This window comes from Sceloporus undulatus, chromosome 2 (genome assembly GCF_019175285.1).
Source record: "Sceloporus undulatus isolate JIND9_A2432 ecotype Alabama chromosome 2, SceUnd_v1.1, whole genome shotgun sequence".
NCBI lineage: Eukaryota > Metazoa > Chordata > Lepidosauria > Squamata > Phrynosomatidae > Sceloporus > Sceloporus undulatus.
The window spans coordinates 56,414,261-56,426,281 of NC_056523.1; the positions used below are offsets into that span (position 1 = coordinate 56,414,261).

General features: G+C 40.3%; 1 protein-coding gene across 1 annotated transcript in view; it reads right to left on the reverse strand.

Moving 5' to 3' along the window:
* Window positions 1-12,021, reverse strand: part of CELSR3 (cadherin EGF LAG seven-pass G-type receptor 3) — a 106,715-nt gene that overhangs the window by 60,473 nt on the left and 34,221 nt on the right. The window contains 1 exon segment of the mRNA XM_042450151.1: window positions 8,634-9,266. Coding sequence (XP_042306085.1) covers window positions 8,634-9,266 — 633 coding nt within the window.

Here is a 12,021-nt window from a genome sequence, read left to right on the forward strand (position 1 = left end):
TTTCTGGGAAGGTTTATACTCTATGCATCATAGGATGTCTGAGTTACACACTCTTCTGGCTTGCTAAAGCAGCATTTCTCTTTAACTGAAGGGGTGTTAGATTGAATCATGCCACTTTTTACAATTCCACTTCTCATGAAGGGACTACCTCTCACATCATCATCATCATTATTATTATTATTATTATTATTATTATTATTATTATTAACCTTTATTTATAAAGCGCCGTTAAATTTACACAGCACTGTACATACAATCTTTTAATTAGGCAGTTTCCTGCCCTCAGGCTTACAATCTAAAAAAACACGACACAAAAGGAGAAGGGAGTGGTGGAGGGGAAGGGGATGAGGGCCAGCAGTTCTTCTCTACCTCCGAGGCCTGGACCAAGGCAGATGGTTATTCCATAGTTATTCTATGTCATTTTGTTGTCTAAGGCTCAGGGAAGATGTGCTCTATCCCCATCTAAGGTCCATAAAACCCAAGTCTGTCAAGATATATTGGCACTGAAGTCAGAAAATCAGCATTTCACCTCTTCCCTAGCAAGCAGAAGGTCAACAATAATAAATTAAATAAAATATGCTATCCACAAAGAGACAGTAGTGATTTGAGCAGGCTTCAAATCCCCACTCAGCCATGGGAACTCAGTGGGAGACCTTGGGCAAGTCACACTCTTTCTGCCTCAGAGGAAGCCAAAGGCAACCCCCTTCTGAACAAATCTTGCCAAAAAAACAACAACAACAAACAAACAAAAACAAAAACAAAACCAAGACAGGTTCACCTTCAGGTTGCCATTAAGCTAGAAATGACTCAAGGCACACAACAACAACAACAACAACAACAACAACAACAACAACTCTATCCATGACACTCAAAATCAGCTGGCTCTGTCTAGTGCTAGAGCCAATGCTGAATTCATGTCTACCAGTTTATGCTAAAAACAAAGACAATTCGATAGAGAATAGCATAAGAAGAAGACAAGAAAAGCCATACTGAATCAGACTAAGGACCTATCTAGTCCAGCACTATGTTCACATAGTGTCAGTCACTTGTCTATAGGAAGCCCATGCTCAAGCAAGATGCAATAGCATCTTCTTGTTTATGTTCACCTGTGACTGGTATACAGATGATCTTCCCCCTTCTTTTCAAGGCAGTCCTAAACCAAGCACTGGGAGTGCTACAAGTTGATTATAGAGTGGCCATGTTTCCTGTTTAGTAAAAGACCATCTACTTGTTGAAGAACTATCAGCCATCTACTTGATGGCCTCCTTTATTTGAAGAACTGCCCCTCTGAAGTCTCATTTAAAGACAAATGACCATAAGAAGGGAGAGCAAAGGACTTGAGTGTGCCCATCGAAAGTTTACACTACAGTTGCTCATGCCCCTTGTATAGCTGTGTAGAAGAGGGACTTTAAGCATGTGTTGATTGTTACTTGGCTTTGTGACAAAGAAAACCTGCTTAAATTCTCTCCTCTGCACCATCTTTAAAAGAAAGGGTCTCTCTCTAGTTTTTTACTCTGGCAGCTCTAGTTTGAACACAGACAGCAAAGTGATCTGTTCACAGTTCATTTAGTCACAGCCTTTCCCACTATGAGATATACTGCATTTCTGTTTGAATTCTAGCAATTATGTCTCAGTCTGTATCTATACAAATAAACCAGCACACTAAACTTGTATGAAAATGTTTTTCTTCCCCCTCCCTTTTCGATAATGCATTTCCTCTATTTTTGAAAGTAGCCAACCCAGGTAACACCTTTTACATTCTACTTACTGGCCAGTTGCCACAATTAACAGTCCTACTCCCTACTGCTCAAAAACCAGTGACTGGAAGCATTTCCTCTGAAGCTATTGGATATGGGAATGATTAGTGTTGCCAGATCACATTACACTAATATTGTTTAAAGATATATTCAAGTTAACAAAGTAGATGTCATGCTGGACATTACTTTTTTAACAGAAAATTGGAACTCGAAGTAGAATGAATAAGGAAAGAATAAGCATCGCTTCCTACACCACAGAAAGAAGGTTAGTTTTAACATGTTTCAGCAAGTTTTATTAAAAACTAACAATATGCATATATTAATTAATCAATTAATTAATTGCTATCCTTCCTTTCTCCCCAAAGGGACCCAAAGCAGCTCACAATAACAATACTAAAAACACATTCCAATAAAAAAATTAAAAAATCATCTAAAAACATTCTAAAATTACAAATATTAAAACCCTAATCATAGAATCATAGAGTTGGAAGAGACCACAAGGGCCATCCAGTTCAACTCCCTGCCATGCAGGAACTCTCAATCAAAGATCCCCAACAGATGGCCATCCAGCCTCTATTTAAAGACCACCAAGGAAGATTCCACTACACTCCGAAGAAGAGTGTGTTCCACTGTGGAACAGCCCTTACTGTCAGGAAGTTCCTCCTAATGTTGAGGTGGAATCTCTTTTCCTGGAGCTTACATCCATTGCTCCAGGTTCTAGTCTCTGGAGCAGCAGAAAAAAAGCCTGCTCCCTCCTCAATATGACATCCCTTCAAGTATTTAAACAGGGCTATCATATCACCTCTTAACCTTCTCTTCTCCAGGCTAAACATCCCCAGCTCCCTAAGTCTTTCCTCATAGGGCATGGATTCCAGGCTCTTCACCATTTTATTCACCCTCCTTTGGATACGCTCTAGTTTCTCAATGTCCTTTTTGAATTGTGTTGCCCAGAACTGGACACAATATTCCAGGTGGGGCCTGACCAAGGCAGAATAGAGTGGCACTATTACTTCTCTTGATCTAGACATTATAGTTCTATTGATGCAACCTAAAATTGAAGTGGCTTTTTTAGCTGCCGCATCGCACTGTTGACTCATGTTCAGTTTGTGGTCTACTTGGACTCCCAGATTCCTTTCACATGTAGTCTCTTTCCACCCATCCTCTATCTGTGCATTTCAATTTTTCCGCCCTAAGTGCAGTACCTTACATTTCTCCCTGTTGAAGTTCATTTTGTTAGCTTTGGACCAGCTTTTAGTCTATTCAGGTCATTTTGAATTTTTATCCTGTCCTCTGGGATATTAGCTACTCCCCCTAGTTTGGTGTCATCTGCAAATTTGAAAAGTATGCCCCCAATTCTGTCCTGCAAGTCATTGATAAAGATGTTGAATAGCACTGGGGGACCCCACTGGTCACTTTTCTCCAGGATGAAAAAGAGCCATTGTCAAGCACCCTTTGACTTCGTCCAGTCAACCAGTTACAAATCCATGTAACAGTTACTTTGTCAAGCCCACATTTTACTAGCTTGTTTGCCAGAATGTCATGGTGAACTTTGGCCTTACTGAAATCAAGATATAATATATCCACAGCATTCCCTTCAACTACCAAGCTGGTAATTTTATCAAAAAAAAAAAAATTTAAAAAAAAGGAAAGAAAGAAAGAAAGAAAGAAAAGAAAAGAAAAGAAAAGAAAAAGGAAAGAAAAAAAAGAGCTATGTCTGGCATGACTTGTTTCTCTGAAACCCATGTTGAGTTTTTGTGATTATGGAATTGCCTTCTAGATGTTCACAGACTCTCTGTTTAATTATCTGCTCCAGGATCTTTCCTAGTATTGAAGTCAGACTAACTGGATGATAATTGTTGGGATCATCTTTTTTTCCCTTTTTGAAGATGGGGACAATGTTTGCCCTCCTCCAGACTGCTGGGATTTCTCCTGTTCTCCAGGAGTTCTCAAAGATTATTGGCAATGGCTCCGATATTACTTTTGCCAGTTCTTTTAATACCCTTGGATGTAGTTCATCTGGTCCTGGAGACTGACCTGCCCTGTCCCTGAAGTCTGTCCATGCTGCTCTTCTTCATCATCCCTGATAACAGAGTGAGATTGAAATCGATTCTGTAGCTGCAAACTCACACAGTGATCCCTGGTTTCCCTACTTCTGTTTATGGCATTCCTCCAACCATCTACTTCTGTTGTATGTGAAGTGACTTCCTCAAAACCCATCCCATATGAGATGAGAGATGAAACCACCAAGTCAGGTAAGCATTGCATAAGTAAACCAAAACAGACCTATACTAAAATGCAGGGATACCTTTTCCATTCATCACCCTCTACTTTGCTTGTGATTTTCATTCAGGTGACCAACTTATAGATCTATACTACACACACACACACACACACACACACACACACACGGGATAGCTGGTCAGGCAGGCTAATCTGCTTTCCCCATTTTCTCTGTTTTGCTGTTCACATATGTTCAGTACATGTTTCTGAAGACAGTTGCTGAGTTGCCTGTTTTAGACAGGCACATATAGCTACAGCAGGATTGCCTAAATCAGAATCCTATTCTTTCCCAGCTAAGGTTTTGTTTATTGTATTGTTTACTGTAGACATGCTGCTGAAACCCACAATCTGAATTTCTGTGTTTCTCCATTCCTCCATCACCATCATTGCAATGCTGAAGCTTCCAAAAACATTTCCAACCAGACATCTGACAAGGAGAAAATGAGAGAGGTGGTTTGGTGTAAAAATACTGTAAATAGGAGTTTCTTTGTCAGAGGCTTTGTTAACTGAAATATAGCTTATGAACGCTGGGTCAGTTATTTCATCCACGCTTTCCCCACCCTTTTCTCTCATCTGCTCTGATTTTACACCACTGTGAGCAATAGAAGAGGATAGATGGCATGACTAGAGAAAAAATGGTTCAGGAAAAGCCACAGATGCAAGTTATCTCTCACAGCATCTCAAAGAAATAGTCACCATCATAAGCATGCAACCTGGTAACCCTAAGATAGCTATGTAAAGAATTTTTGCATTCTCTGTGTCTATACCTCATCCTCTGTATGTACACAACATCAAAAGAAAAGGACAGCTGCCATGAGAGTTTTTAACATTTTTGAACTTTTTACCAAAAAAACCCACACACAACTTTTGCAATAAATATTTTACACAGAAAAATATATTTTATGCAAAACCATCATTTTGTGCAGATTTATTTTTTTGGAGTAAACCAATTCTTGATTTGGGGAACATGATTGAAAAAATGTACAAAAACTTTCATACTTTCTGTTGCCCAGCACAGAATCAATTTTTGGTATTCTTTATTCTTGCTTGTATTAATGAAATAAGCAAAGGTTTACATATTTATTCTAAAAACCTCCCACTGTCACTGTATGCCTCTCTCTATAAAAATCTACACTGCTAAAACAGTGAAAATCTTATGAGGAAGCAATCTTTCCACCTTCCTGTGAGTTCCTCTTGTTCTTCAGGGTGGTTTAAGCTTACCATTTAGGGGCCATAGCTCAAGATGGAAGACTTTGGAGTTTATCACATGGGAGGAATTCCTCTTAATTTTGAATGAAAAGAAAGTGAGGCCAGAATGCATTCACGTGAATTCGCTAGTTCATCGAATTTACGTGAATTTGAAATGTGTTGAAACTGACTTCCCATTGCCCAAAATTGCATTTGGTAGTCTATCATGCAATAACGCTAAACCCCATGATTGTGTTCAGATTGCCGTTGGATTATACTTCCAATTTCCCTTGTCTGATAAACTGCTTTGTGTGTGAAAGGTGCCAGTCTCTGGCATCACCAGTCAACAGGCAGCAGGTAAGGGAGAGACATTGACAACAGTGTCCCAGATTATTTACCTTCTGAAATGGAATGGCAAATGGCTGTTTGAGAGTGCATTGTAGCAAGGCTGCCCAATTCATTTGGTATTTGAGGCAGGCAATCCCACAAGCACAATTCCCTGGGTGCATAACAATACATTAAACAACTCACAATTTGCTGCTCTTTCATGTTGCCTCAAAGGAGGCTGCCTCGGTCTGGTTGGGCCAGCCCTGGATCCTGGAGAGCATATGTCTACCAGAGTACCCAGTGCTGAACTAGGTAAACAAATAGTCTGGTAGAAAGCAGCTTCTTGTACTTATACTTTTCAATAGTCTCTAAAGTAGAGATTCCTTCTCTGCTTCTTGGTTCTGCTCCTGTCCATTGGCATAACAGCAAGGCAAAGATGCCAGGAAGTGACAAGGGAGCAAGCACATTAACCCTTCTCCTAATGTGGGCTCACACTTCAGACACTCAAGGTTAATTACCACTGACTCTGCTTATCTCTTTGCCAAACAGGCACAGAGACACTTCTTTCACTCCTGTCAAGTACAGCCTCAGACTCCTTCTGTTGGGCAGGAGATGGAGAGGAGGAGATGCAAGATAGGTCTAGGAAGCTATTCATTCATTCTTCTTATATAAACCAGGAGCCCCTGACTGGCTCCTTTGTTTCTTGATTATCCATCCAGTGGATAAATTAACCAATGGTCAGCTTGATATGGATAGCAGTGAGTTAACAGTCAATGCCTGAACCCTCTATGAGCTGCACAGGCTCCCCCTCAAAGATAGATAGACAAACAAACAAACAAACAAACAGCAATGAACCAGACAAGGATGTCCGATAACATCACTTGTGTTTATTATGGTAATGGAAGTCCTTAACAACAAATAAGAACTGACTCAGACATTAGAGGAATTAGAGTAAAAGGACAACAGCTTTTGCTGATGATATTGTGGGTTTGTTTTGGGTTTTTTTGTTAAGACCATATATACTCTGTAGTATCATATCTATTCTATGTTAGAGAAATTACAAAGAATTTTATACCAATTTGGAGTGAAAGTAAACAAAGATAAAACAGGGATACTTGCAAAAAATATGACAAAAAAAAAAAAAAGAAAGAAAGAAATGCTACTCATAAAACCAGAATACAAAATGGTGATAAATTAAAGCACTTAGGTATTTGGAATAAAAATTGAAATGCAGATTTATTTGAAAAAAATATGTCAAGAAAAAATAAAAGAAGATTTGAAGAAGTGGGCTTAAACAAATTTGTCTCTGTTTGGAAGAACAGGGGCAATAAGATGATGGTGCTTTCAAAGATGAAATTTCTTTTTCAAAATGTACCAATTATAATTAATGAAAAAACATTCCCAATTTGGCAAAAAGATCTGACAAATTTTATTTGAAGAGGAAAGAAACCAAGAATTAAATGGATGACATAAGTGGACAAAAGAGAAAACAGTGGATATAACCTACCAGATTTAAAAATATACTGTCAAGTCAATGCTTTAACATGGACAACAGAATGGATAGACTTGGAAAATGAAAGAATTCTTGGTTTAGAAAGTTTTGTTCTATGATTCGGTTGGCATGCCTATACATGGTACGGAAAAGCAAGCATACATAAAGATTTTGAAAATCACTACATTAGAAGGGTGCTATTAAGAAATTGGACTCAACAAAAGAGGAAATTTTCTATGGCAGGATGTAAACTTTACTAAGGCACGGGATAGACCGCCCGAAAAGGGCGGCCTGTCAGAGGCCTAATTTCCTCCAGAGGGAAGCCACAGCTGCCAAACTGCACGGCTTCCCTACGGAGGAAAAAGAACCTGGAAAAAACTGGTTTTTTTTAAGCCACAGGGGCGGCATAACAAGTGTGCCTTTGGCGGGCTCATTATGTAAGCACCACACGGCAATGTGCAGACACTGTGCCTACGTATTAATGGCCCTGCCTGTGTACACAGGGCTTCGCCATTGTTACACTGCTTGCACGTACTAGGGTTAGGGACCGTGCGGTTGCCATACAGTCCCTAACCCTTCAATCAGTGCTGGTATGCCACTTGTTGGCGATATGTACCGTGCCTAAGAGCAACCCTGATTTATTAGTGCAAGGATTTGAGCCAGTCATCTGGAAACAAGCCCGGTAAAGGCTTCAGTGTGTTAATCAGTTTGGGATAGTGGCATTCCAAGCTATTGTCAAAGAGTATGGAGGAGAGAAAAGTTTATTCTGTTATACCTGCTGTAACTAATAGAGTCTGTATGCTATGTGTCTTTCTACCTGGTCCACATGTTCATGTATATTAGTAAAACAAGGAGCCAGCTTGGTGTAGTGGTTTGAGCACTGGACTATGACTCGGGATCAGGATTCGATTCTCTGCTTGGCCATGGAAACCTAGAGGATGACCTTGGGCAGGTCATCCTGCCCAACCTCTTAAACCCCATGAAGGTTGCCTTAGGGTTGCTGTAAGCTGGCAATGACTTGAAGGCACACAACAACAACATAAAAACAAGAAAAAAAGCTCTAATCAATGTAATCAGGAATCAAATTCACTCCAGTAAATCCCTTGTGGTATAGTCAGCGTGATGTAGGAGTCTAAGTGTTGGATTAGGGCACTGGAAAAACAGGATTTGAATCCCCACTCAGCTATGGAAACCCACTGGATGACTTTGGGCAAGTCACACTCTTTCAGCTTCAGGCAAACCCACTCCGAACAAATTGTGGCAATTAAACCCCCACCGTAGGGTCACCATATATGAGAAATAACTTGAATCCTATTATTATTATTATTATTGAAAGCACAAAACAACAAAAACCCATCTCAGTGGTCCTCTTCACCACAAAACTTTTCATACATGCCTCATCTTGGGCACAGGTTGGAAAAGATGATATTTTGGATGACAACTTCCAGAATCTTTCAGTAGCAAGGACATTCTGGGAGCTATATAGTCCAAAAAGTAACTTTTCTAAGCTCTCACCTTCAGAGACATAGGAAAACAGCTTCACCTCTAACTATAACCAACTGTGACACCATTCAGTAGCAAGCCCTTACCTGTGAAGTGCTGGCGGCAGATGCAGGTATAACCACCTTCCTTGCGCGTACAGACACCACCATTATGGCAGGGGTTGGAGTAACAGAGGTTGATCTCCATTTCACAGTAGTCACCTGTGAAGCCTTGAGGGCAGCGGCAGCGCAAGCCTGTGATGGGGTGGATGGGACGGAAGAGGGTGGAAAGAGAGGCAATGAAGGGAGCGGAGCTGTCAAACTTGAGCACGGAGATGCATTTCATGTAGTTCTGGCAGGGTTCCCGAAGGCAAACGTTGTCATCAAAGGGCAGCACCTCCAGCATGGAAACTGAGGTCAGGGTCATGCGCTTCATGTACAGCTGTTCCTGAAGCTCTTCTGAACTGAAGAAATGGCCACTACGGGGGGCCATGGCAGAGAAACTGACATTCAGCACTTGGCCTCCAACATCTGTGTCATTCTGGATGTTGAAGATGAAAACGTCTTCCTTGGGCGTGGCCAGCACAGTGGCCACACCTTCCAAGAAGTTGGCCAGAAGGGGTGAGAGGAAACGCTCCTGCCACATATTCTCCAGGCGTACAGTGATGCTGTTGGCTAACATGTCCTCTGTAATGATGATGACATGCAGAACACACTGGGCTGTCACGCTGTGGATCCCATCTGCAGAATGGACATGGAAGATGTTAAAACAATGACTCCCAAATTGAGTTATAGAGAAACCTCCAGAAACCAAGGGAAAAAAGCCTCTTGATTCCCATAATGCAGTCAGAGTTAGGGCACATTACGTTTTTGGACAATACCTCTCAGAATTCTCTAGCCAGCTTAGCCATGCACATCTTCCCACAAAATCCCAATGAAATACATAGTTTCAGTGCTTCCAAGATCATTGTTTACTCACAGCTAATAATGATAGGTTGAGACAAATTTTAGTGGGAGGCAAACATCTCAGCAATCCTGTTTCCAATATTGTGTTTCCCACCATTAGTAATGGAGGAGAAACAGCCAAACCTGATGGCAATCACTGTGGGTTAGAACAAATCTTTCATTTCTAATCCTGGCAGCAATCCCTAGATCTCAATGATCAGGAAAGAGAGGTTTAAACCTTGCCATCCCTATACTCTGAGCTCTGTAGGCACACACATGTGGCCCCAGTGCCCCAGCTGATGCTGGATGCAGTTCACAAGGCCAAAAAAGAAAAGGGGGGAAAAAGGAGAAAGTGCATACCTGACCTAAGAGGAGCCATTAAAACTTCAAGTTTAATTTTGATATGATGAATCAATAATATGATGGAAGCACAAACATTGATTTTATTAAGCATTTTCATGAACTTGGGTCTATTTGACATGATGCATCTCATGAAATGAAATCTAGTCCATGGAAGTCTGCACCATTTATTGTACTTTGGGGGCCTTAATGGTCAGAAAAATGATTATTAAATATCAATAAATAGTTTGTGGAAGAGTGGAATCTCTTTTGAGAAAGAGAAGAAATGACAATATTTGCAGATTTCAAATTATAAATCATTGTTTATACACTTAGGAACAGAGATACCTTTTTAATTTGCTATTTAAGTTACGTGGAAATGTAGCTTATTGATAAACATGGACCAAAAGGTAGGAAGTGGGAAGTGACTTTTACATTTAATGTATTGTGTTGTTGTGAATGTTGTGTTAAAGTGGGGTGTGAAGTGGTGGTTATGTATTATATGTGTAGGTGGGATTTTGTATGTATTGTTTACCAATTTTGTTGACTTACATGTGAAAAGCAATAAAAATTATTATTAAAAACATCTCAGCATTTGAGCATTCCCTTACCACAGATTCAAAACAGCTAGCATTACATTGACCCCACCCCACCCCCCACCCCCGTGGAAACATCTAGGTTACATGCTAGATGCATGATTAATAAATACTTTTAATATAAAATGGTCAGCGTTTAAGGTGCTGCAGCAGCCAACAAACGTTGCTGCCTCTTTGGAAATTGCAATTGTGATGGTTTCAATGTGATTGCAATCATATGTTTTTTGAAGGCTGTGGGTGAACTAGGATTGAACTATGATTTGGAGACTAGCTCACCATGAAGAGAGATCTGCTCCAGCTGAATTTACCACATCAAAGTGAGCTGAAATTGGTTTTGTGAACAGACTTTTAAATCAAATAAGGTGCTAGCAGTGGTGCGGTTTGGAGAAAACAAGCATGCCAAAGTATTAAGAAAAGGGTCAGAAAAATGTTGGGTCTCAGTATGCTTGAAGTTACCCAGATAGTAGGAACCTACAGAGCAGAAAGAGTATGGGGAGGGGAGGGCTTGCTACTTTTAAAATAGAACACCTCAAAACAAAAAATGTTTCTTAAAATGTATAGTGGAACGTAGCTCTGAAATTGTCATGTCGATAAGCCCAGCCTGCAGAACAACTCATTTGGTTTTAAAAAATGCAAATAGATTGCAACATAATAAATATAGCATCTGTACATACAGTCTGTTAGAAGTATTCAGACACAATGGATGTAAAAAAGTGAGATGGCATTCCCCTCATTAAACACCATAGTGAAGACAGAGAGATGCTTTTTGTTGTTTTACAGGGTAAAGTCCTCACTTGAGGTATTTGATTGTTTGTTTCTTTGAAAGGGTTTGCTCAGGGAAATTTTCAAAGTCACCAAGTCAGAGAAAATCTACTCTTTAGTTTTCAAGGGTGTCTTCTGCCATGGTAAAGTTTATATATTCCACCTCCCCGTTGCAAACTTTACCTCAGATTTAACTGTTTGAATAAGCCCTAATCCCATGATGGGGAAGATATATGAAGACCTTGTCATAAATCCTGGAATGGCTTTTTTTTATAATGTATTCATTAGCTACATTTTTGTCCTGCCATTCCTCCAGTGAGTTCAAGGCAGGGAACATGGTTCTCCTCCTCCCCAGCTTAATCTTACAACTCTGTGTAGTAGGTCAGGCTGAGACGGAGTAATTGGTCCAAGGTCACCTACGAGTTTCACGGTTGAAACCTCTCCACTCTGACATTTCTAACCACTGGATCTACCAGTACCTCCCTAGGCTAAGCTAGTTTCAAACTCTGAGTTTCACACATCACAGAGATCAATTATGAATCTTCTGCTTGGGTTTCCCCCCAGCTCTCTGTCTCTGTAACCAACTGTAACTGCAGAGACATGATCATAGTCAGGAAGAAGAAGCAATGGAAGAGTGTTAACCCCTTTTCCTATACTGTTTATCTAATACAAATCATGTCATGTACACACACATACTGAGGCTGCTATTTACAGACTAAGGCCTTAAGGGGAAAAGAATCACGGACCATAATAATTTTCAAAGTGGAAGCCAGAAGGCTCCTGGCACAGTAAATGTGTTAGGCTGCATCTACACTGCAGAATTAACACCACTTTAGCTGCCATGGGTCAATACT